Source organism: Calypte anna, chromosome 5A, assembly GCF_003957555.1.
Source record: "Calypte anna isolate BGI_N300 chromosome 5A, bCalAnn1_v1.p, whole genome shotgun sequence".
Classification (NCBI taxonomy): Eukaryota; Metazoa; Chordata; class Aves; order Apodiformes; family Trochilidae; genus Calypte; species Calypte anna.
This window is the reverse complement of record NC_044251.1, coordinates 36,677,609-36,705,247: the sequence shown is the minus strand read 5'-3', so window position 1 is coordinate 36,705,247 and position 27,639 is coordinate 36,677,609. Positions and strand designations below refer to the sequence as shown.

At 36.9% G+C, this 27,639-nt stretch overlaps 1 protein-coding gene across 4 annotated transcripts in view; it reads right to left on the bottom strand.

Moving 5' to 3' along the window:
- Positions 1 to 6,212: 6,212 nt before the first annotated feature.
- PPP2R5E (protein phosphatase 2 regulatory subunit B'epsilon) overlaps positions 6,213 to 27,639 on the bottom strand; it is a 73,326-nt gene continuing 51,899 nt past the window's right edge. For 2 of the 4 annotated variants that reach the window (XM_030451571.1, XM_030451572.1), the window contains exons 4-14: positions 26,643 to 26,744; positions 24,531 to 24,623; positions 20,099 to 20,229; positions 19,942 to 20,001; positions 19,210 to 19,318; positions 18,189 to 18,242; positions 18,042 to 18,092; positions 17,139 to 17,258; positions 15,887 to 16,014; positions 13,341 to 13,442; positions 6,441 to 10,828 (exon numbers count right to left, since the gene is read on the bottom strand). In XM_030451571.1, coding sequence (XP_030307431.1) covers positions 10,729 to 10,828; positions 13,341 to 13,442; positions 15,887 to 16,014; positions 17,139 to 17,258; positions 18,042 to 18,092; positions 18,189 to 18,242; positions 19,210 to 19,318; positions 19,942 to 20,001; positions 20,099 to 20,229; positions 24,531 to 24,623; positions 26,643 to 26,744 — 1,050 coding nt within the window. In that variant the 3' untranslated portion in view covers positions 6,441 to 10,728. Of the gene's footprint in view, positions 10,829 to 13,340; positions 13,443 to 15,886; positions 16,015 to 17,138; positions 17,259 to 18,041; positions 18,093 to 18,188; positions 18,243 to 19,209; positions 19,319 to 19,941; positions 20,002 to 20,098; positions 20,230 to 24,530; positions 24,624 to 26,642; positions 26,745 to 27,639 lie in introns of all 4 variants that reach the window. The other 2 variants (XM_030451573.1, XM_030451574.1) reach the window with 2 other exon arrangements.

The following is a 27,639-nucleotide window of genomic DNA, read 5'->3' as shown; positions in this document are numbered from 1 at the left end:
TTAACATCAAGGGGCTGGGTTGCATTGTGTGTCCTGGAGTGTTTGACTGCAATGCTCACGTACTCTTCCCAAAGAATGCAGCATCAATTCTTTCCATTTTTCTCTGGAGCTGGTGGCTGCATCACTGCAAGCCAGGCAGGAAGCAACCCAGGATCACACAATCTCTCTGAAGCCTGCATCCATAAAAGCTTTCTAGGGGTCACACTCCACACAATAGTAGATGGTATTAATAGGAGAAATTTACTTCAGGAAGAGGAAATGAGTCCACATCACTCCTGTTAGTACTGACCAGTTTCTCACTTAGACACAGCAGATTTGTCCAATCTCCTCACAGATCTTTATTTTATTTTTGGTGGCAGCAACAGGACTTCCATCATTGACTCTGGCAGGCAGAGAATGAAGTCCTGCAGTTTACAGAAGAGCTGTATTTAATCTGTCTCACCATGTTTTCTGTACTTAGAAGAGGGAAATTCTCCATCATTCAGGTAAGTTTGAGTGCACCCAAGGTAAAAATAATAACTTTTCTTGTTTTAAACTTAGCCATGTATAGAAAAACATGTAGGTTTATTTTATGGGAATAAACCAGAATCCTCTCCTGCACAAACTCTCTTCCAGACTAACACACACATTTTCTCAACATATCTTCCCCTCTGAGTACCTGATTGATTTGGGGTCATTACTGTCTTGCTATGTCCAGGTCTTTCATAACCTCTCATTAGTGAAGGAGAGGATGTCTTTCCTCTAGAAGAGCCAGGGGAGAGGCATGACTTCACCTTTCAAGAGGTCCCACAGAAGACTGAGTAATGGCATATGAGCTCTGGAAGGAAGGAGAAATAAGTCCAAATAAAACAACTGGAGCTTACAGGAGCCCCAGGTCAGAGGTATGGAGTATGGGGGTGCAGTGGAATTGTCAATAAGGAGAAAGGATTGCTCTTGAGAGAGACAGAGGAGAGTTTAGGACAGGATAAAAGATGCTGGAAAAAGATGCAGGAAAACTGAAAGAGAGAGGGCACATGCTAGGCTGGGGCAAGGAGGGACCCAGTCACCAAGGTGCTCTGGGAAATGTGATGGGTGAGAGTTCTCCCTGGCTCGCTCTCCCCAGTAGCCAAGGGCAGGGAGAAACCAAACCCACACAGAGCAGGTCTGTCCTCCCTGAGTCCCTCACACTCTGGTCCCAGGGCATGGTGATGCCATAAACCCTTCCCCTCTTCTTCTCACCTACCCAGTTCTCTTTTTTCAGGCAAAAAGATAACAACCCCAACTCTGCATTGAGGTATTTCCAGGCAGTAAGACATTGCTTGGAAAATGTATTAGCATGAACAACCTGACAGGGATAATGGCTGGGGGGTCACAGAATGTGAACACATGGAAAACAATTCAAGCTTATAGTAAAGGAAAATACACCTCAAAGCTGTGTTTTGGGGACTACAGCCACTGCCAAGTCAGAGAAAAGCCTGGATGTAGGCAAGGTCACACATTAACTGCATTTCCATAACAAGCTTGAAATCACTGCTCCTAAGCCATCCTTGTATTTTGCACAAACTGGATACTGAAAAATATGCTTGTAAGGGGAATGCTTCCCTTTTCATCTGATTTTCTTGCTTCTGCTCTGCTTAATCAAGCACTGAGATATACCACTTATCCCAGTTCTGCCCTGCAACTGTCCTACCATAATGAATAAAGACTGGTCAAACAGTCACCCCATGAAATCAAGCTTATGCAGAAATAACAGCTTGAGTGTTGGAAATTGAGTTGTTATTTATTACTGCAGGATCTGGATTTCATGCCAACACTCCCTGCTGCAATAATGATGCAACCAAACCAGAATATCCTACGTCAGTGACTAATTGAAGCCCAGTGAAAGAAAATAAAATAAAATACCAGTATGACATTAAATAGCTTATTTATGGGTTCTGTTTCCCTAGACAATGAATCCAAGCTTTTACATTTAATTATTAGATTTCAAATCCCTATAATAGGTTTGGATGTTGTTCCATTACGCTATATACTGCATTCACTTCATTTCCAAGGATTTGAAACTGGTTTGGTAATTTCGTATAGGAAAAAAATAAGTAGTTTAATAATGGTGGATTTAGCAGGGATATAAATTATGCTTGATTAAAAGAAGAAGAAAAAACAGGGGACTAGGTGTGTCTTGACAGTCTGATCAATTTAATCTCTTTTCCTTGACACTGAATTAAGAAAACTAAAGGGCAGAGCCTATACATACCTGATACCTGCTGCAAGATATAGCTGCAAGATATACCTGCTCCTGCCTTTGGATGCCAGGGCCCCTCCTTGGTTTGGTTAAGTCTGAAGCACTTGACATAAGGCAGGGGCTGCTGTTGGAACAGAACTCCTCACAATCCAGGCAAGGAGCCTAATAGCCCTTTACTGTAAAATAAATTCTGTGCACCTGACTGCAGCCAGTTCTCCTCTCCGCAGCTTCTGTCCCAGTTAAATTCAACCATGTGTGAGAGGAGTCAGTGCCTCGGACGTGGCTCCTGCAACCCATTCCTGGGAAGTCGTACAGAGGAGCCGTGAGAAGTCAGGATTTGGTAGTGGTGCTGCTCCTGGACCTGCTTGTTAGCAAAGTGCATTTGAACCACACAGAAAGCTACTAACTCACAGTCATTGTGACAAAAACAGACAAAAATTCAGAGAAAGAAGAAGCCTAAAAAGTTGAAAGTTGATGGGATAAAATGCCATGGGACAAGCAGCCACCTCTGCTCTCCCAAATTCTGACAAAAACCTACAAACCAACAAGAATTCTTGCATATGCTTGGCTGTCTAAACTGTAGCAGCAGAAGCATCACATAGGCTTAGGCAGCCTGTGAGGATAAGAGCTTCACAGACATTGATCAGAAATACCCCTAAATTAAGGCATCTCACCTCTATGAATTTGTGGGGATAACTGGACATTGATCTCAATGGTAAATTTAAATTTTTTCATTGATTTCAAATCAACTAGAAACTGATCTCCATGAGGAGAGGGATTGAGGGAGAAGAGCTAAAGGTTGTGCTATAAGGGGAACCTCACCTGGGACCACAAATCTTGAAAGCAGCTTCTTTTTTCTCTCATCTGGATTCTGTGTTGCACATATTTTATTTTACTATCAGCAGAATTAGTGCTACAGCAAGAGAAAACAGAAATAAGTTGGATGGAGAAGAAAAGGGGGAGGAAAAAAATAATTCCCTGGCTGAACTTACATTAGTGTTAAATTCAAGCCTTTTTCTCCTGTATCTTTAGCTGTTCTGTTGCATTTATTTCGGAAGCTTTTATAAATATTGGAGCATATTTATAGATTTCAACATTTTCCAAGTATTTTCATCAAAAAGTCTGAATAACAAAATAGATAGCAATGGGATTTGAACAAGGGGAGGGGTCTTTTAAGGAGTCACATTGAAAAATTTAGGGGGATTTAATAGGTGGAAGGTCATTATAGAAACAGAATTGCATCTGAAAAAAAGCTTCAACAGAGTTTCTGCTAAAGCAGAGTTACATTGTGAGGTCTGGTTAGAACAAGGCTCATTGGACCTTCCCAAAAAAGTCCCAGTTCTTTAGCTTACAACATGGAAAGGCATTTGCCTGGATAAAGCTACAATACCCACCAGTCTATCATCACCAATCCTGCCTTGATTATGATGAACAACACAGTTTAAACTCAGCCCATTGCAAGCCTTCCCACTTGGGTTTGCAGAGCTCCTTGCAGGGCTGCATCACTCAGCAGCCTGAGAACAAGGGGAAGGCTGGGGCATTGCATTATGGTGGAAATACTCTTTCCTTTGTACCCTCAAGAGGAATTTTTTGTCTAGCCAGAACTGACATTTGAAATCTACTCCATAATCACTGACCATGTGAACCATTACTGTCTGATGAGAGTCGTGGGTAGCAATAATACCCCTTTGTGTTTGTGAAATGGTCTGTGGACTAATTAACTGATTACCACTGTCTGAATTTTACATTCTCTTCCTCCAGAAATCAAGAGCATGTTTTGCCAGGTTTCAGTTCACTCTGAGACCTGTTAACTGCAGACTCAGCCTACTGCCTCCAAGATACCTGACCTGTGTAACACAGAAGCCCATCCTGGTTTGCCATTGCTAAGTATACAACATTTTTTCACTTCTGCCCAGTATCTACATTGCCCACACAGTATCTAGAAAAGCATGGGAGTCATGTTATAGTCTTGGGACAACAGATGAGCAGAAGCATCCTACTCTGAACATTTTGCAGAATTAATAACAGAAGATGTTTGACCAGTTTGCTTACCCAGCTAAACCACATCTCCTTCACCTGAAGGTAAAAGATTCAAAGCAGATCTGAGCCCACCCAGTTAAAAATAAGACTGGCAGAGAACCTCTACCTTTGGCTGCTGGAGGCAGAACCATCCTTGCACCCATCCTCATACAAATCCAATGTCTTTGCTTCCTTCTGTCAGGACAATTGAGCTCAAGCTTCCTTCTGCTTCAGCTGGTGTCTGCATCCTCCCTGCAGTGCTCCACCAGCTGGACACTGGGTAAACATTTTTTTTAACCTCTGGGGCTGCTGCTTTCTGTGTCAGAGAGTGTTTGTTCACAAAAACTTGCCTCAGGGGGTGACAAAGTAAGGATTTCCAACACAAGATTCAGAAACCATGTAAAATATTCTTGTCTCCTTTTCTTTTCGGCAGACCTTGCCGGAGTCAGGGATAACGCAAAGGGAGTTCCCAGGTGTCTTCAAGTGTCTCAAAGATACAAGACACTGCCCAGCCATACAAAACACATACTTCTTTAAACTTATCACAAGCTTTCCATCCTTCATGGATGATCCCCAAGTTCTCACATGCTCAGTGATTTCAGGGTGAGGCAAGTACTGAACAGACAAAATGCATGGGGAGCTGGGATGAACAGAAAAATAGTAAAAGATAAAGTTTCAGTATGACAGTTTTACAGATGATGGAGGATCCAGAGAAGCCTTATGTTACTGCTCACGGTGGGTTCATACACTTTCTGTTAAGGTATTTACTAACAAATTCACCACTAAATCCTTAAAACCTCTGAACCCAGAGTGCAAAACCTTGTATCAGTTTATAGTTTTAATACTCAAGCTGTTGCTTTACTGTAGATTGAAGCAGTGATTTCAGGCAGACCTGGGAACAACCTTTATCTGCACACACCACTCTTCTGTAGGCCACAGACTCGTGATCCGGGGCCCAAACTAAATGCAAGATAAATTCAGCCCTTTGTTATTTTATCAGAAACAAAAATACGCCTGAGAAGGAAAGACAAAGATGAAAAAGCAGCAAAGCAATTATCATTACCAAAAGCAGGAAACTAATTTAACTCCAATCCTTTAAAAGTTATTTTCTAACTTGCAAGTACAAATCCCACCCTCAAGGCCAGAACTTACTTGCGTGTTCTTGTGGGTTTTTAACTCCTTTGGAAAATACTTGCCTTGCAATAAAATAGCAAAGAGGGATGAATTGTTAAGTGATCTCAATATTGTCTTACAAGCATTTAAAGGGATTCGTGATAATGAGCTCTTCTAACAAACGCACACAAGATCCAACTGCTGAAAATTTAATTTGGAAAAAAGCAGAATTGAGAGAATTTTTAAGACTTGGGCTACTGGAGTAATTCACATAGGAAAATGATACATGAAAATCAGAACTGTATGTTTATTCCAGCATCCATATCCACTGAGCTTCAACTAAAGCTATTCCCCAGCATTGCCCCACACCAGGCTCCACCCGTGGTTCTCTCCAGAGGAGGTTTCCATAACCATCTTAAGACTTTCTTTTCACTTCCAAACTGCAAGGCAGAGTAGCATGAGAACTGCACCACTAGAATGATAGCATTAAAAGAACAAGTTCCTCCACCAGCTGCAAAGTGTAAGGCTTGAAGGGTTTATAAAGACCACTGTGTGACTCTCATGCTGATTTTCAGTACCCACTGCTCTTGACCTCCCTCACAGGCATGGCTGTGTGCAGGATGAAGATGCTCATCATCACGAGGGGACCTTTAAGAAAATAAAACCATGAAAAGTCATCGTTTACTATGGTAACTCTGGCAGAAACTTAAATTACCACCTCATTGTTTAGGTTTTTTTCTCATACAAATATCCTCACATTTAACACATGCAAATGGACAGCTCATGGCTGGAACTTTACTGCTGAAAAGGTACATGGAGTTTAAAAGGGAGGAGGTGGAAAAAAAAGCCAAGCACCTGGAAAACACTTCATTGCTTCTTTATTTAGATGCACCCACAGTACAGAGCCTCTTGGAGCATGTGCAAAAGAGGAAGATTACACATTTATAGCTGGGAGCACCATTGAGTTCGAGTTTCTTTGATACCATTTTTAAGAAAGTAAACTATTCCCAAAGAATGACATTTGAATTTAAGAGCTTAAGACCTGCTTGTACTTTATCCAGAGGTGGAAGATATTTTTCTTTTTTTTTTATTACTTTGAAGTAGAGTAGAAGACATTTTCACAGTCTGGTTGGACCAGTCGATATATTTTCATACGCACCTTTTAATATATATAAAAAATGTTTCATTTTTCCCCCCTTACCCACAGATGGTTAAATGCATCTAAGTTTAAAAACAGTAATGGACCAGAGCATTCCTATGGGGAAAAATGAACTTTTGCTGCCCTCTCCTGCTTAAACAATGAAATGCTAAAATATTAAGATCTATGAATCTAATGCTAACCTCGAAACAAAAAGCATGACAGGTCATTCGCTATACTACAATCAAAAATAGGACAACAACAAGAAATGTCTCAGTACTATTTATATTTGAAAACTCCTCATTGTTCCATGAGGTTATGAATACAACATATTTACAATAAGTGATCCAAATAACAAAAACTTGTATTCAGAGAGGTCATGATAAAAAGTGTGTGCTTCTGTGGATGGGGAGCAACACTTGGATAAAAGTTTTCAATCAAAATTAGTTCCATTCTGTTTCAAGATGTTTCATAGACTTCAAAAGGAAGAACTGGGCTATACAAAATCTGCTGCACATACAAACTAGAAAAACTAATTCATGGCTCACTCCAGAGCTGCAGGAAGCACTCTGCACTCACAGGAAGCAGGTGAGCCAAAACTAAAAAGCCACATGTAAATAAAAACATTCTTCAATCTCGTGCATTGTCATCTTTGTTTTTTTTTAGGGCAACTGCCTAGGGATGGTATTGTTACACAATTAAGAGAAAAGGCCATCTTTGTTTTCTAAGACATAACTAAAAGCAAATTACTTCAGCTTATCTGGGGGGAGAAGAATCTTATCTGTCCTCCTCCTCACAAAACAATAAAGAGGTCTTTAAAGCTCCTAATATATTTTCCTTTCCATGGAGTGAGAGAGCCTAAGGCCATACTTAGGCACGTAGAACATAAGTACAGCTGCTGCATTTCTTTCTCAAGCAATTCTTGGCTCTAATACCCTCAATTTTTTCCGTATATAGGAGGAGATAAAAAAATAAATTAAATCCTTCTATTTATGCTAACAAAACCAAGATTAAATTTATGGAAACCCTGCTAGTAAACGCTCCAATGGCATTAGAATACTTGTATTATAAGCATTCCAAGCTTTGGAAGAGAGACCAAAAGCTCTCAAAAGCAATGAAAGGAAAACAGTAAGGGATACTTGCAAGCTGAAGCAATGTGTGCTCAATTTAAAGTAGACGAGAGGAACTCTATTCTGTTACAGCTGTTATATCCCCAAGACCTGATGCAGTGCCCTAGTACTGAAAATGCAACTCTGCCCTTTTACCAGAGAGCATTCATCCTTTCTCCTGAAACCAATGTGGTACAGGACACGAGCAACCACCCAACAACTGCTGTACAAGCAGTTAATAATAAGAACATTTACACAAACAAAAGTAGTTTCTGGAACTCAAGAAGCAAATGAAGGCATAATTAAACAGACGCACTGATCACACTTGGGCTCATACCCTGCCTTCTTCTTTGCCTAAAACTCCACCTGACAGCAGTGGGAGCTCTGCAGAGGGGCAGGACATCACTTTTGGATTGCAGCAAACAGTGGATCCCGGGGGTATGGTTGTATCATTGTGGCAAGGGCTTCTTCATCTACATCACACAGTGCAACCTATGTCGTGTCAGCCTTTTAGAGTCAAGTGACTTGTATCACATCATCTCGTTCACTTTTAAGAAACATTCCTTCTTGGAAGTGAAAAATCATCTATAAACCTTAGATACTCCCCACTATCCCCACATCAGAGGTAACATCAGAGGTAACAAAATATTGCAACCCATCAGGTTCTCATCAGCTTTATATGATCAATACCAGAATGTCATGTCAAAAGCAAAATCAGGTATGAACAAACAACACTCACCTAAACTCTAAGTACAGGACAAGGTGCTTTTTCTAATTTCACATTGTTGTGGTTTACTCCACCATGTGGAATATATTACTCTTTTTTCCTCCATTCTTTCATTTCTTTTTCACAATGGAACATAGTCTTTGAGCATGAGTTTAAGTCCACCCTCTTGTAGATCATGACCATTTCACACAGAAATCACACTAGCAAATTTTTGGTAACAGAAATAAAAGACTGTCAAAATCAATGGGCTAAGGGACATGATTTGTTATAAATTTATTTAATCTTCAGTATTTCAGCTTGCACCTTCGCTTCAGCACTTTAAAATAAAATGTTTCAACTATGACAGTAACTGCCTAATTTACATTGCGTCCCAGTCAGTGTTCTTAAAAGAAGCTCTTATTTATCCCATTAAACCATGTTGTGCTTGGTGTTGCATATGACTAGTTCCACTTTTTCTTTTTTTTTCTTTTTTTTTTTTTCCAGAATTAACAGTGTCAAGTTTTTACAAAATCATTGAGTTTACAACATTTCTGTGCGCAGACCCAGAAGTACAAACTGTGACCTGATAATCCTGAAACAGTCAGTAGTCTAGGAGGGAATTCTTTTTTTTTTTTTTTACTTCTTTTCCGTGCCTGAAAACAAGAAAACTTCAAATACTACTGTATATTTAAATGGTAGGAAGAAAAATATACAAGCTTGTATTTATACTGTATTTCTATCAATGGCAACAGGTCATAAATTCATGTTTGCAACTATCACAAAGACTCATGAACACCAATTCAGTTTTATACTGTAAATACTGCTGGATTGATGGTTTAGGATTATCAATTCACTGTTGTCATATGTCTGTAACAGTTCAAAAGCATCCTGGAGAAAAATCCTGAAACACATACCTTTCGGTATATAATAATGCAACTGCATTAGCTAAATATATACTGTACATAAGTCTTATCAGCATTTTACCTACCAAAGATGTAAGATTCCACTTTCAAATACAAAGCAGATAGCCAATAATGTATACTTATAATACAGCCCTCTGTTTTGCTTTGTTTTTCTTTCTTCTGTTTTAAACAATTTGGTCACAATGCACCTTTGATATAAAAGCATTTTAAACTTTATTATTAATACTCAGAACATTAGGATTTCCAGAATTTTTTTCAGTAGCATTTGTAGAACCACTTTTGGTAACAAATACAGTAGTTAGGAATGAGCATCCAGATGAGAATGCAGAAGTATATTATTGAGAATCCTTTCCAGCTAAGACCATAGGGCTGGTACTGTGATGAGTAATAGTACTAGAACCACAAAACACTAGAGTATGTTTCTTAGAGGCTACATCCTCTTTTGCTGGAACACTTTATAAATACATATTAAAAAGTAAGGCAACAACTCCAAACAGTCCAAACTGCTATCTCAACTCTATTTCCAATTAGATCCATGACCACTGGAGATCAATTTCATGCTTGCACTGTTTAGTGTTTGTCTTTATTCTTTCAAAATGGTCCAATAAAACATACTGTAATAATTTAGCAATTAGTATTTCTAAAATAACTCTGGTATGTGTGTCCAATGCCATATCACTAATACTGGTTAGGTACTGAAGTCCAGGGTGTTACCACTGCCCATTTTTAAAGGATTGTGGACACTAGTTTGGATTTGCAATAAACAGGTGCATGAATCCAAAGCTCTCTTTCCTACTATGTTTATCACCTACTTTTTTTTTTTAACTTTTTTTTTTTTAACTTTTTTTTTTTTTACTCCTAATGTTCAAATTAAAGAAGCACCAGAGACAGCCTGGTACTAAAAAAAATGCTCACACCAGTAAACAAAACTTTTATTCAGGACCTATGTTTTTCATGGCCCTGATCTGAATGGACATTCAACTTATGAAGATGTGCAAAAGGAAAAAGAAGTCAAATTACAGTAAAGTTATCCAGAGAAGGAGGATGTTACACAAACTCATAAGGAAATGACAGTCTTTTTTCTCTTTTACTATAAATACACTTAACAGTTTAGCAGAAAGACAAGCTAAATTTTAAGATTGTTCACATTTGGAAGTTCTATTATACTCTCTGCTAACGATAAATAAGGAACAGGTTCCTGACAATGGGAAATTTGACATCGCAATTTTCATCACCCAGATCTTTGAAGACTGTTTTAAAGAAGGGTTTAAAACAATGATTATGTTTGCAAAGTTCTGAGAAGTCCATCTGCTGTCCAAACTTTGGATTAAAGTCCTTATTTTTTTTCCTTTACTTAGAGGACAGGTATATACAGTGCTGTTGTAATAATGAAACAAATGTGAAATCTACTGTAAAGTTGCACAATACAGAAAACTGTTGCTCCATCTTCTACTACATAAATGTGTGACTCCACAGGTTAATAATGCTGTTTTATTTTTTTGTTAAGTTGGAATTATTCCATCACGTCTAAGACCTCTCTTTAATTCCAAATCCTCCAGTTTTTTCCACAGTTCTTCACGCTCCTTCTCTTTCTTCTTCTCACTGACAGATGAAATAAAACAGGAGTTAGCAAGAGAGAAGGCTGTAGAATACTCATGTTTAAAAGTAAGTAGTTGTCATTGATTAGCAGCACTAGTTTTGTTGAACACAATTATATTTTTCCTAACAGATGCAATTTTATAAATACATTTCTTTTTGGTTTTTTAAAATATCACTAAACAGAGCAGTAGGAAAACAACATAAAACAAACTGAATGAAGTGACAGTGTTCATAGAAACTAATTTGTAATACAGAAATAAAAATGCAATGGACTCCTATTATGGAGGAAATATAAAATATATTTATAAAAATTAACATTTTAGGAGTAACTTGGATTTAATTATATACAAGTTTGTGTATTTAAGCAAGGTATTTTTCATCTTATAAAAAACAGTTACTTTCTTAGAACAAGCATTCCCTTATTATTTTAGAATCACTGTTACTTACCTACACTGACTGGTGGCTTTCACATAGCTTACGTACCAGACACAGGAAAGTCAGTCACAAGATGCCTTTTGTTCAGTGTTTTACATTTTTTCCCCTTACCAAATTCCTACAAAAGATCTATGTAGCATATGATTTAAAAAACAGACTTCAATGGCTAATTTGATAAGCAGCTACCTACCATTTGCTTTCCCTGCCTTATTATGCTTCCTAAATTTTCTGCCTCTGCATAGGCTTACTTTGAATAAGCCTCCTTGATGCTTGCAAGCTACAAAATGCTTTCAATTTCTATTACTCACCTTGTAGGTTTAGATGAAATGGGAAATCTAACAACTTACAGCCAATACAGATTCTCTGCCAGTCACATTAAAAGAATTCTTGCAAAAATATTCGAGGGAATTGGAACATTCCTACACATCTTGTTTCAAGTCAAAATGCCAACATCTAGCTCATTTTGTTTGAAATTTTTTATTTCTCAAGAGTGTTTTAAACATAAAAATACACAAACACACTTTCAGATAAAACCCTGAAGAACAAGTAAAGAAAAAAAATAGTAAGAGCCCACTGTCAAAAATTTAAACAGAAGAATGAATGAAAAAAGCCTGATATCTTCAGGCTATGTTACTAATATTTATATTCTATCATAATGGAATATATGGCTGCTTACTGTGTTAGAGGATGATCCAACTTACCTATTTGACCTTCATAGTCATTAATACTGAACATATTTGTCCTTAAAGCTCTAAGTGGTATCAAAGCTACCCTTCTGAAAATGCAGTTTATTAAGCTGTTAAGATTTTCTGTAATTAAGGTAAAATATCCAGTTAATAGCTTCAAATATTTAAATGTTTTAAAAATGGTAAATAGTGAATAAAAATGGTGAAACAGCACCAGCCTTGATAGGACACACAATGTCAGTAAGACCAAGAAAAATTCTCTGTGCAGGAAAGACTTTCATTATCCATGAATTGCAGAAGAATTTCATTATTCCATGTCTCATCCATTATCCAGACATGGAACATACTACTAGAGTGTGTGGTCTTCTTAAGAGCAGAGTTCCCCATCTTGAGGGGTAAGGTCCAATTGCAAATTGATTTAAAATGAGATCTCTGGGGTAAATGGCTGCATTAGATGACCAGTTCTAAGATACTTTTGCCTTTTCTGCTAGAAAACCATGCTGTGCTGGCTGACCTGCACTAGCAATTTATCAATACCTATCTGTAATTCATCTGCCATCTTAGTTCAACATATATCCTGTCTAAAAAAAAATCCAGTACTAATGAACTAGCCTGTTAAGTGTAGATTTTTTGTGCATACAACTTTGAATTTTACAACAATGAAAACAAAAAGACAGTGTGACTCCAGTCACACAATACAATAAATATGGAACAAACCTAACAAGGTCTGACAGCACACAATACCCTTTGCTTTGCTTGGGGGAACCTGAGTCACAGAAAAGGTAGGACTTAAATCAATATGCAAAAATACCTAAGTTCTCTCATTTTTCACCTGACACTTTGAATAATCTGAAACTTTTGAGTAAAGATGCCACACTATAACTGGAAAATGAAAATTAAGGAAAACAGAAGTGACAAAAAGTATTTTGCTGGGGGGTGGAACTAATGATGTAGGGTGTATGTATAGATCCTGCATGCTATTACCCAGATACAGCAAGACCTTGAGTAAGAAATAAAAGGGTTGATATGTTCTTTACAAGAAGTTCTTAATCTTATCATCCCTCATGCTCTATTCAAACCCTCAGTAACATTTTGAAGTTTACAAAGGGTTATCTATTTTTTCTATTACTGAAGTCTTGATGCATTTAAGTCTTTTGAAATGCAAAGTCAAAAGGAATTCATGAGCAATGTCCCAAGAAGTACATGGTACTCTATTTTGTAAGGTGTAAGAACAACCCCTACTTAATATTTTCTTACATCTTGCAAAGAGAAGGCTAAAGACCATGCAGGGGGAAAAATGCATCTATTATGTGTGGGATTATGCAATTGCATCTGAGTGTAAGCTAAACAGCAGGCCTTATGCACAACTGACAAAAAAAGCTTTAAAAAGTTACCGCTGACGATCTGACTTGTAAGTGGCTGTCAGCTCATCAAACATGGTGCTGTTCATTTCCATGAATGCCTTCAACACATTGTAGACTAAAGCCACAATAGCCCTGTGAAACATTAAAAAAAGAAAGGAGTCTGTTAGTTTCAGGTGAAATGAAACATGAAATAAGTGTCTTCTCTTTAGAGCACTTCTGTGACCAGTTCTGCTCTTGCAAATAGTAAGTTCTTCTGTTTCAGTGAAACTACTTTTTGATTAACATATTTAAAGTTGAAAGCAGCTTTCATTTCTCTACTGACTATTTAAATGGAGCAAACCAAACTCTGGGGGTTAAAAGGTAACAAAGAAAGCTATTATTATAACTACAGTCTCTTTCCTCATGCTATGGAGCAATTCAGAATGCAGCTCTGGAGATTCAAATCATCAATGTGAATGACTCATATTTCCTTGTGATTCTTCTATGAAGCTGAATATTCAGTTCATCTACACAAAAATACAAGGCTGTTTTTCAGGAGTTATTTCTCTCATACTCATATACTTCACATTCATCTTCACTGTGGTACAGAAAAAAATTCCAAACACCACAAATCCAGCAGAAGAGAGCTGTAGTATCTGTGTAAACTCTGTATCAATCTTAAAAAATATACTGTATATTTTAATATATACATATATATTATATATTATGTATATTAATATATGTAACATTAATATTATAATAATCTCTGCTCAACTTTGCTTATTTGTAGTTTCCTGACTTTACCCCAAGAGCCAATACACCACTGCTTATTTTGAATTCTAATTGCCATAATTGCTTAAAACATGACAGGTATTGATCTATTCATACAGGAAGCAATAAGTATTTCAAAAAGACTTCAAAGGCATTCTGTCCTCCAAAGGTGTAAAAAAAGGTAGAATGAGTTCACTCTTTCATATTCACCTGACTAATTTAAATACACAAGAATTTCCAAAGTAAGGTGGGTTTACAAATGGTCCAATTAGAGGTTAAAACTTTCTGGCAGAGTTGAAGGTAAAGAAATACAGAATCACCCTGGTTGGAACAGAACCCTCAAGATCATTCAAATCCACCTTAACCTAACACTGACAAGACCTTAACTAAGTGTATCCTTAAATATTATGTCTGTAAGAGTTCTTAAAATTACCTCTAAGGATGGTGACTCCACCACTGGCCCAGACAGCCTGTTCCAATGTTTGTTAACCCTTTCACTGAGGAAAATTCCTCCTAACATCCTATCTTAAACCTCCCCTGTAGAAACTTGAGGTCATTACCTCTTGTCCTATCACTTGTAAATTCAAAAAACAATAAAGCAACTGAAAATGAAGAAGGGAAAGAGAAAAAAAAAATCTTAAAAAATCTAATTCAATTATTACAGGCATCAGGAACCTCCAGAACAACTCTATATAGAAGACAAAACTGTGCATTTCTACGTTCCCCCCTAATCCTCTGTCATTCATCTTTTCCCATAATTTTCACTTTGTCATCTGCATTAAAGATATTCTCATTAATATAAATACTCCTTTCAATAACTGCTTTGTTTTACATGTATCTTAACCTGGCTTATGTGTCAAAGGTACAAACATTCCTGTGGATATGGAAAACTCTGAGAATTGGGATACAGGAATACTCTCATCACCAGAATGCATCCCAGTGCACAGCATAAAGGGTGGGCAGGAGCATGGGTATCTTGGTAATGCATTAATTATGCCATGGAAAGGTGTCTTTGTGACAAGTGTTAGCTGCATAAGCTTTCAAGCAGCAATTAGATCTGTCATGAAAGAATGTAAAATTCAGGTGTACCTAGATAAAGGACAAAAAAGATCTAAGGTTTTAAAAGATGAAATATTTTACAAAATACTTTACAGTAAGGTCTTAAAGCAACTAAGTGTAGCACATATTATTAAAAATATTTGGTTTATTAAATGGCAACCACCTTGACTTCAAAAACTTTGCACTAAAGTTTGGAATATGAAGTAACTCTATTACTGTGAATAGAGAACAGCTCTATTTAAAGAAATTTATAAAAAATAACCCAAGAGTATACTGATTTCTATATGCTTTATAGATGTTCAGAGAAATGCAAGTACCAGAGGTCTACCAGAGTTACCAGTATAATCCAGGATACACCCACAAAGCTTTATCATTGCCAAGCAATATTCTTCTAGACCATTTACAATCAGACTTAAAGACATTAACCAGTTTATAAAAAGCTGTGTAGGAAAAATACTTGATGAGCAACACTTTTTCTTCAATAACAATGCAACACCAAGTTAATCTTTCTTCCATCTTGTGAGAAGGTTTATTTTTATCACTGAAGATTTTGATTTTTGTACACATAGCAGATAATTAAACACGTCTGGAGACAAGCTCAAGTATAGACTAATTTATATTGGCATTAATAGAGTTGCAACTGCTCATGTCAGCTTTGAATTCAGATCTCTCCTGTTCAGACACTCTTCAGCAGACATTCACTAAGTTTATCAGTGGTATGTCAAACAGTAAGAAAAGAGGGTAATGGCAAAAACTGAAAAACTTACGGATTCCAGTGTTCTTTAGAAATCCTATAAAGACTGGAAAACATGATGGGAAGTATAACATTTGAGTTCTCCTCTATCAAACTCATGATGTATTCATTATTCCAATAATAGAGAGCTCTTTCAGCCACCTTTGAATCAAAGGAATAAAATATCAACAGAAATTCAGAAACTCATATTTTCTAATTTTCTGAAGGAAACACAAATCACAGAGAAATTTCACAAACATGAATTGAAAGGAATCAATACATTTGGAATTCACATTCTACTTTAATCAGTAGCATAACATATATTAATGAAATTAAGTTTTTATGCTCTAATTCAGATCCCACAGCTTCCACTCTCCCTTCCCCTGAGAGGGGAGAGTTGCTACTCACTGAAGACCAGGTACAGACACTGCTTTAATGCTGCAGCTGTGGAGGGAAGGAAGAGAAGATGGACTTCCCAACACCCCTTTCCCTCAGTCCTGTGACTGCAATTGGAAGGAAAAGAGCAGTGCTAGGATACCAGAGGAAGAAGACAGGGAAAGGCCCAGTTGCTGGGCTGAATAAGGAGGGAGATACTTTAATGTGGGGAAGTACCAATGGTAATAATCACCCTGGGGACAAGATGGGGTGGGTAGGAGGGGAAAATACTGATATAAATTATGCTAGAAACAAATGTAGTCCAAGGAACAGCCAAAACCAGTGACATCTGCTTGTGAGCCAGGATAGGTCACCTAGCTTAGTATAGAGACACTACAAGCCATAAACCCTATCTCCTCTTCACATATGATTCAACTTAAATTACATTTATTATCCCCTTCCTTCCATTATGCAATGTGAGGAACACATGCTGGGGGCTCTGTCACCTCTAACCAGACATCTCCTTAGAGAAGAAACTTAACAGGAACACAAGAATGCTGCACAATGCTGCACTAAAATGGGAGCAAATAAATCCTGCATGGTCTGTCAGTCTGAAAGCCATAAGATAAGCACCCATCACCTACAGTCACAAGAGCTCAAAAGTCTGCTGGGATACAGTTTAGTGACTTATGTGGACAAGAATGGCAAGTTCAGTGTAACCCCAGATAAACCTAACAAGTCACACCTGGAGCTCAGAACTAAACTTCCACTGCAACATACCCTTTTCCATGGAAATCCAAAAAACAAGGATTTAAAACCATATAACATAAAATAACATTTAGTTTTGAGGAGTGTTATGTTTGAAATTGAGATTATACATTCCTATACAAGCAACAATCTCTACCACTGACCTGAAAATGAGGGCTAGAGACACACTTGGCAATTTGTTTAAACAAGGGTTCCTGGATTTTGACAAATTGTGATGGTTCGATTACATCCAAGATTTCCTCCAGCTCTCCTAGGAACATGACCTGAAGACAAGGAAGGAAGTGTTGAATATAAAACCTGGATCATCTTGATCAGTAAAATGCTTGGCAACCCTCAATTTCTATCACTTCAGGAAGGAAACCTCTCTAGCTCAGCAAGATCCTCTCTCCAAATAGCTTCTGGATTCTGTCTCCTAAGGAGAACAAGTATGTGCAAATGCTGTATTTAAAGTAGTCTTTTACAATAAAACACATAACTGCACCACTTTATGATGAAAACTTAGCCTCAAAGGCTTAAACTTCAACTAAGGAAAATCTCTTAATTTCTGGAGGCAACATTCAAACTAATGGTTTTGATGTGTCACAAAATTTAATTAGAGAATTTGCATGGAGAATTGGAAATAAAAATGCAAAGGTTTAACTGCATCTTTTACTTGTTTAGTAGCTAAAATGCCAGACACTAAATTATCTTTCATTGTCCCTGGAAAAATATTAACCTCACATGTAAATAATTCCAAATCTAACACAGTTTTCCAATCTATCCTCAACTATATTATTTTCTCTTTTCTAAACTGGAAAGAAATTCTCTGCAGAAAAAACAGTCCTTATATCATGAAAAGACACCATGGTTATCAAATTTTTCTCTTCATAGTCAACACTATCAAAAAAACACCAGAATTCAAGTACAGAAAAATCACCTACAACAATTAATACCAAGATCTCCCAAAACATGTGCTACCTACCTGGAAATATCAAGTGATTTCCTGCCTATTATACTGTGGAATAAATAACTCATATGTTTTTTATTAATAATAGCATATCACTTACCTCTTTCTGACTGCAGGTTTTGGGCCAGAATTTCATTAAACCTCTAATGACCTAAATTAAAAGGAATAAAATGTTAGATTTATTTTTTCTCAACAGAGGTAAGCCATTTATCATGGGGAAAAAAAAAAGTATGAAAGAAATACTTACTGGTTCTGTGAGTGAGGGGTCTTTCTCCAGAAACTGTACTATGCAATACGCCAGCTGTGAAGAGGTAAAGATTAATGAAAATGAAGTTAGAACATTTCTATTGAGAAACCACAAAGAAACACTTTTGTTTAAAAGAGACTAAAGGCAAGATGCTACACAGCTTTCTCTAACAGCATCAAATTTTAAAGTGAGATGCATAGTTTGTAGCAAGGAAATGCACTCTAAGTCCAGTCTATAAGCAACAACAAAACACATTTTAAAAAAATACACAATAAAAATCAGAGCAGCTCAGTGTTCTAAATACAGCCACATTACCAATGTTTTGAAGCATATGTTACTCCCTGAAACTGAATCTTTTTACACAATTTCTACACCTGCATCATGAAAACTCTTCCAAGATGAACCAACACAGCTAAAACTTGGAACAAAGTACTTGGTAAGCACAGCTTTATCAGCATAAGAAAGACTGCACTGTCTAAAAATCAGACAGAAAGGTGACAGGTAACACTTAAAAGAGAAAAAATTACGTTATGAAAGCTGAATGTATAAAATAAGAGAGTATAAATGCAGTATTAAGAAATCCATGAGGAATAATGTTAAAGATTATGCAAAAGTGTGGTTATTAGTATTCAGAAAGTTGCCAGGGTGAAGAAGAGAAATTAAAGCACAAGACTAAGGAAACCCAAACCATCCTCTGGGGAGAGGGAATAGGAAAGACAACTGTGAGAGCATGAGAAAATAGCAGAGAAAAACCTAAACGGAGTTTAACTGCTAAAAAAAAACCTCACAGTATTACAGATGTATGTTACACTTTCAATTATCTAATCAGAATTAAGTAGTATCAAATCATCATGTTTTATCAAAAAACATTAAAGGAATTAAAAAAAAAAAAACTCTTACTGAATTTTTTCCACATTTAAAATTTTTTTCTCCCACCTTTTATGTGCAACACAATTTAATTTCCAAAGCAACCTTAAGAAAAGCAATCTAAATGAGCAGAAAATAGTTTTATAATTTCTACCTGTGCATGGAAGAGTGATAAACTCCTGACAGTATGTAAAGGAATCAGCACCTTCACCAGGAACTGTTTATGCTCTGCCTTAAGAGGTAAAGCAAAGCCATTGATAATACTAGAAATTAGAAGAGAAATATTTGTTAGTGTTATGATCACAGAAAACATTCCTGAGGTCTGAACAAACACTTTCTAGATGAAAATAATTTATCATTCAGCACCTGTTTACAAACAGCAACCTCATGTTGTTTGTAAACAGGTGCTGACTTTTGTCCTGATTCATATGAGCAGTGCAGGACGTATTTGGTAGCAATTCAGCTCTGATGTAGGAATAAGCATATAAACAACTGCACAAACCTGTTGACAAACAGGTAAGACCTTGTCTATGTGGTCTGTAAATTCATATAAACAAGGTGTTCTTGAGTAATTACTCAAGATTTACTTAAAATATTCACACTTCTAGTGTGCTCCAAAAATAAAACTGTGTCACGTAAGGATGAAGTGCACAAAATATAACAAACACAAACACACAAAAACAACCCAACACTTTTGGCTGCAGCTTGCATCTGGTTTTATAATTTTGGCAAAGATGTGACAGAGATTTCACCTGGGCTTAAAGATGAGCATGTGCACACATTTGTTTTCAGAATCAGGGCTTATAGTAATACTTTTTCTGAATCTGACACTATTCTGACACATCCAAAAGGGAAGTTTGAGACAGATAACAAAAGACTCATTCACCTTCCTAATATTTCCAACAATTCAGCTACGCCATTGAAGTGTTCAGTTTCATAAACAAATCTAAAAAAGAAAAAAAAAAAAAGGAAAGTTAAATGTAAGTAATGCATCAGCTTCCTGAAATGTTCATAAGCAAAAAGTACTTTCTCCCACAACTTACCGTAGAAAAATATTATTAATCTGTTTTCGGATAAATGCTCTAAGACCCAGAAACTTGCCATAAATTCTGTGCAAGACTGTTTTTAGGTAGTCTCGTTCTCGAGGGTCTTCACTGTCAAAAAGCTCCAACAGCTGTGTTAAAAGAAAAAAAAAATATAATTGAAACAGCAGATATTTGCCATGTATGACACACAGACTTCTATATAAAAGGTAAATTCATGAAAGCACAGGCATGTAAGAATATGACATCTGTGATAGCCAAGGTGTAGAAATACAGTGTTAAAAAATCTGTTGTCACCCCAGTACATCAGGACACTCAATTTATTATTTTCAATGACTGACATAACAAAACTTCAAAGATGTCCACACAATTAATAAGATTTTGATTAACTGGCTCCAAAATGGTGCTTTCCTTCTCCCCTAAACCAAATAAATTCTTAGATGCTGTCATACCTACACAATAAGAGAGTCTGCCTCTTCTCACCCACCATCCCTTTGCTCTGCAGAAGTAAAAGATCACTTGCTCTAATGTTTTGTACCCACAACAGTGGGTAAAGGTCACACTTTTCTAATTGCTTGTAATTTAGATTATGAGCTCTTAAGCCTTCCTAGCGAAGTCTGTGCCAGCAATGGATCTGTTCTTTGTCACAGTATCACCACCAGTCACTGATCAGGGGGACATTAATCCTCCAGGTTGAACAAAATGCTGAATTCAATATCCAATTTAAAAAAGCAAAAAGAGCAACAGAAAATTCCCCCTTACTACATAATTCTTAAGTAAGATTTTGGAAGAGCAAAATTATTATGTGGTACTCAGTCATTTATTCATCATATTATGTGGTACTCATTTGAGTACCACACCAAGTGCCCTGTCTTGTACAAAATGAAACCCAACACACTGACACCTGAAACTGTGCCTGAGAATTAGGGCATGGGAAGAGCAGCAGGAGCATCACCTGCAGATCCTTGTTCTATTCCCCTTGAATCCTCTATTCCAAAACTATGAAATTCCCCCTACCCCTTCTTCATCTTTTTGACTGTTCTGGCAGACATTTTGAGTAAGTTAGAAGGTCAACTTTATTTGAAAACTACCAAACAAGCAAAACCAAAAGAACAACCCAACTACCCAAAGGTAGTAATCATTAGCAACCAGTATCTATCTCTCTTGGATGAAAAGAAACTGTCAACCAGTACCTCTGCCTTGCAAGAGAAACAAAGACAGCTTGCCAAAGAGATCTCAGAAATGCTTAAAATGCTGTCAGAAAATTATTGCAGGAATGGTAGAAAACAGATTTATCTTAGATTCACAAATAAATAATAAATACCTATTATGAGTAGCCATTTATGTCTATTTATGCTACTTATCTCTGTTAAACTGTTACACAACTTTGAGGAGGTGACAAATCACACAAACAAACAAACAAAGATGTATGAAAGTTGTTAAACTATCTGGGATTTTGCTTTCTAATGCCCATATTTAGGACTGATGGATATTTCTGTAGCTTGTAATGAGATCCCATTATCTTTTCCTTGCAGTAAGAATCCACCAAGGGAATTTCATGAGGAAACAATGAGGCTTGTCAGCTGTCCTCCAGAGGTTATAAACACATCACTTTGTTCAATTAGTTCTACAGTTAAATAAATAGTCACCTCATCCTTTCCCAAATAGCAAAAAATCACCCAAAGACAGCAAACAGTTGGAAACACTTATGGTTTTAATTTTTTTATTGGACAGCAAAATATTTATATTTCCAGTTATGTTACACAGGTCCTCTGTGAAAACACTGCTGAACCAAGACTCTCATTAAAAAAAAAAAAAAAAAAAAAAGACAATTATTTTGATATGTCCAATTTGTTACCAGGTTGCAACAATAAAGTCTTGTTTTTATGGATAAGACTTGCATAATTTTCATGAATGCTCTGACACTAAACATACATATAAAAGAGAAATAATTTTTCCAAAATAGTAACCAATGTAACGCAGACACTTGTGGATATATTTGAACAGTATCTCTTAGCAACCACTGCCAACCATTTCAGACTGTACATAATCAGGCTTTAAAAATGAACAGTTACACTGTGAAGTACAGCAGTTTATCAAAACAGACAACTGAAAGCCAGAAACACATCTATATTCAAAAATCAAGAGAAAATAACAAGTAAACAATAAAAAATTTGACATATGCCCATTTTTTTTTATATAGGTATTCTTGTTGCCAAGAAACTCTTCACTGATGTTCCTCAAATTTTATAAAAATGAATTTGTTTAGAGAGAAAGCTGAGTTAAAAAGGTGTCACACTTGTGCATCAGTGTCATGAAACAACAAACATATTTAATGTTCTCAAATCTTAAATTGGTTTTCAATGTAAGTGATCTGTAGTCACAGATCCTTAGGAGTTACTCCAAATGCTCAATACAAGAAGAAGTGGAAGGGCACCCTAATTCCTACAGGCTAAACACAAAGACTTATAGATATGGCAATGCACCTGCTTGCATGTATATATGTAAGGTTCAACAGCAGTTTTTCTAGAAAAGAAGTGAATTTTCAACTGATACACTGTGCACCACAGTACATGAAAGCACATCACCTAACCATGTGGCAAGAGCTACTGAATTTTCAGCTCTTTGGAACTGCTAATTGCCGTATCATACACTTTTAGATACACAGTTTTCAAAATCTTGTATTTCCCTCTTTCAGTACATTATCATTCTGTCATTCAGTAAATATATTAAAGACTAAAAAAGGTTTAAAGAAAAACAACAATCCTTATTTTAGACCCATTGTCCTGTGCCAAATTGTAACAGGTCTGAATGCCTTGAAAGGGCATAAATGAGTGGAATGCCACCAACCATGACTAAGTTCAGCAGGAGGGAACAGCAGCATCAAGGAATTATCTTCTCTGGATTCAGAAGTAGAACACAAACATTCCTTCTAATGCAATCCTGCTCTATCCAAAGAAACTAAAATCAGCCTGGAAAAAAATGCCAAGATAATCCCCTCCATCCATTCCAGGTACTAGACTGTATCAGATTGGTGCATCCTCGTTCAAATCAGTTATTTACAAGAACAAAAAAAGGAAACCCCATCATAAAGGTCTGATGCAGATGTAAACCACTTCTCTAAGTAGAAGATGGATAAAATAAAAACATAAGTATAGCCCATTGCTTTTGTGGACTGAAGAAAAGATAGGAAACTGTTAAGTTCCAAATCCCTTCTTTGAATCTGAATTTAAGGATAGAAATTGCTCTCTCTGCTACATTTTTCAGGTATTCATCAAATGAATAACATGCAAAGACAGGAGAAGCACTACTTCTACTGTTTGAGCACAACAGGGAAAAATAAAAGCTCCAAGACAAAGGGGACAGAAGGAATGCTATCTCCTGACACTTCTAGTTTGGCTTTTACTCAAGTTTCAGCTCACAAGCAAACTCCCTTTTTGAACTAAGCAGGAACCTTTCTAAATTTCCCTGATTTCAAAAGCAAGCTAGAGACAGCATTAAACACCAAGTTATACCTGACTTTGCAGTTTTACAAAAACTCACAATAAAAACAAAACTCAAGACAGGCCTGTTCCCAAAGACAAAAGTCCTGTCTGTGGAGTTTTCCAGCTTATCCCACAACACAACCCCCCTTCAGCCATCTCTGTTATGCTGTCGAGACCTGGATGAAGATTCCTCAGTAGAGAAGAACAACTGCTGCAGTTTCAAGTGAAGTAACAATGCACACAAGAATCCTACCTGGTACACAGGAGGAGGAAGATGAAATCTGTGTAAAAATCTGTCTGCCAGCTGAATGACTGAGGCCTTCTCTTCCATTTAGCCATAATGATGGCAAGCAAACCAGAGAAATAAAGCTGCCCATTCTTTGCCAATGATATTTATTATGGGTGTTACTACTTCTTCCATGCTTTAACAGAGATTGAACATTAAATGGCCTTTTGATTTACTTTCTCCCCAGCCACTACAGCATCATTGTGTTCAGTACTTTGCTGGGCATAAGTTTGTTAATGATCTTCTGCCCTGGTTGTCAGCTCCTCAACGCAGGTAGAAGGGAGAAATATTCTCCACTTCCAACAGACATATTTTAACAATATCTGGCCACAATAAAATTGGCATTGAAGTAGACACACTAGATAGCAGAATTTTTAGACTACTTGGTAATCTAAATTAAAATCTTCCACTTTCCAGCTCCCTCTCATAACCCTGAAGTCAAATATTTTTATTTAGGTACCAAAATTGGAGCTAAACCAACTATTGTATATTTCTATAGCAACAGAGACTGACATAGGAGCACACACACACAATTCCACTATCTCCACAGACTGGAAACTTTCATGGTATGTGTTTGTTTACCTTTTTTCTGTTGCAAGTAAAGTTACATTTTAAAAAGATTTTGTTTAGAGTATTTTTTAAAGAAAACAGATGATCTTACCTGCAATACAAATTTCTGATCTATGTACTTTTTGGCAATGCTGGGCTGAAATTCTTGGCTTTCCAAAAATCGTATGAAAAACTCATATACAAGCTGGAAAAGAAAAAAAAAACCAAAATAACCGTGGTTTAGTTTATGACTTGATTACTCTTTGTATTTCCCTAAGCGTTCTGCTAGAAAGTATATTTTCAGAGTAAAAGCTTAAAAAGATGAAAAATATTTTTCTTCTTTATCAAATTTCTATCTTAGAATGTCCTGAATCTCAGAATTCATTACATGAGTAATTTTAAGTTAGCTTTGCTTATTTAACTCCAGTCAAAGAGATTTCATCACCAATAACAGGCACTGCCATCTTGTAATCCTTGTTATCATCTTCTAAAGCTTCCTAGGGTAATTGGAAAGCACATTTAAATTGCCCTCTGAACTGCTGGAGTCACAGCAACTACAGAGATTACAATTCTGAAAGCACTGGTGAAGCAGTTGGAAATATTTAAATTAAATTAGTGTTCTGCTACAGCTTGAAACACAAACCAGAATTTATTCAGAAGTTCCTAATTTACTGTTAAGATTAGCCTTAGGGCTGGAAAAAAGCTGCTGGCTTTCATGCAATTCCATCTCTGCCTAAACTATACAGTGGGACACCAAGAGACTTTTCATTCAGTGGAGAAGAATATAAAAATCAGGCAAAAAGGAAATTAATTGCAACAGGGACTACTATGGCCTCCTAAGACACAAACCCTGACCTGCCACGGATCACATGAGCTACCAGCTAGCAATGCTCTGCTGAACCTTTTCAAGAGAAGCACTGACAACTTTTTTCCTTCACACTTCAGCAAGCACTGTGTACAGAAAGGAGAAAAGAAGCTAAAAAATAGCATTTTGAAATTATTTTTTATTTTGCCATGAAAACACCAATATACTGCAATACCGTTGCTGGTGCTTTATGTCAGTGTTCTCTGACTTCTAAAACAGTCATAGGAAGTAAAAAAAGGAGAAAGATGTTTAGAAACTTGACACAGAAAAACCATCAGGATATCAATTTCATCAACTCCTAAAAGCTTAGGTGCATTTCTTCCTGAAAAAAACTAAATCATCCACTAAGAAATTCCATCATTTCCATGTAAATAATGACCTTTAAAACTCCAGCACTAGTGTCAATGAGCATATGAGAACAGACATGTAAGCCTGTGATGTTTCCAGATAGGCAGAGCTGTTCAGAGCTTCCTTAAAGCTTTTCAGTGCCTTATTTTTGTGAAATTTAAATATAAATGAGGGATGAAACCCACATCTCAACAGATTCTAAATTTCAGAGCACAAGATAGTACAAAAAACACTTCTCATATGCAAGGATTGTGCATGCTACTGTCAAGTAAAATCCTGATTTCAAGCTGAGATCAAATGCTCCTTTGCTCACAGAAAATCCCAGACCCCACAAAGTATTAATCAGGTAAACTTGTTCTAAATTTACTATTGGTGTAAGTCACTGTGCTGACTAACAAAGGCAGGATCTGCATTTCTTCTATAAAGGTATCCATTGCATTAGCATCAATAAAACTTTCTATGTTCTTTGTTTAAAATACCTTGTGTAGACACCTGAGGTACAGAGGGAAAGGATGCTACACAGCAGTGAGCAGGCATCCTGCATCAAACACCTGAAAGCAAACCCCAGCTCAGGGAGAAGAGGGAAGATTCAGATAGGGATGCAGTCTCTCATTCAATTTCCTTTTCAGCTGCCATCACCTATGCACTTCTGTAAGGAAATTAACTGCCCTCCCTTAGTAAATCAAGGCTGCAAAATCATCCCTGAAAATGTTCTTGCTGAAGTTGCTGAAAAACTCTTGTGCATCAGAGCAGTTCAGAAAGAAAAATAATTTTTCAATCAGTGAAGGAAAACAGGAATATGAGGAACACCATCAACACAATGGATGAAAGAAAGCTTTAAGATTTTTCAGGTTTCACAAAGTATGCTCCTACCTTTGCAAGTACAACACTACAGCCATGAAAAATATTAGTTACACACACTATTTCTGATTCACAAGTTAAAAAAAAAAAAAAAAAAAGAGATATATTAAGCAATGATAAGCACTTTTTCTGAGATAAATTATCAAAAACCTGTAAATGTGGCCACGATGCCTCCAGGGTGGGCTCATCTTCTTCTGGATCAAATTCATTGCTGTCACTAGGTGGGAGAGTTCTGAAGATATTGCAAGATACCTGAAAAGTAAAAAAAGAATGATGAAATTTATTTCTCAAATAGGTACTAGATATCAGGATCCTTGTATGTCTGTACCTACATCATATAAACATTATTTTGCCTTCTGTCTGACAAAAATCTTAACAGCAGAGGTCTAAGCAACCTGTCACCACAAGACTTGGCTTTCTCTTCTCCATGTCTTTTTCTTTCCCTTCTCCAGGCCTTTTTTCTTCTTCTTTTCACTGACAGCCCAGCATTACCCAGTCTGCCACCATCTCTGTCCACCATCTTCTAGATGAGCCCACTACCACCACGTAATTCCCAATCCTGCTGGGCATCAACGGGCTGAGAGCCATGACTGGTTCAGGAGTTGTGAGAAATGCCCCCAACATGCATTTACCAGTGTTTTCATACAACACTTCATCATCATGCACAGGGAAAACATTAATGGTATCTGGTTATGGTCTCATCTGTCAGCACTTGTTACCAGCTGTCAATGCTATTCACATGTTATATGGCCAGACACTTCACACCAAGTACAGAATGTGGTACTAAATGCAAGCAACAAATAGTATTTGCTCAACACTTAGCCTGCATCTTATTTCATGGTTGGTTTGCTTTGCTTAATCTTATTTAGAGGTATTTTGCTGAGACTGCTTGGCTTTGTGAGGTTCATGCTATCAGCACAGACTGAAGGGGAGTGCTTTCCTAGGCTAATTACAGTGCTGAATGGTGGGTACAGCTTATTATGCAGCAAATCTGATAAACTGCAAACATGCTGCAGGGCCTTTTCTGCACTGTGAAGGTGATGTTGTGCATTCTTTGCACTCTCCTATTGCCTTTGACCCATCTCTAAGCAGGTTAATGAAACAGCTGGGAAATGCAGCCTGTTATCTCCTAATCCATCTATACGTG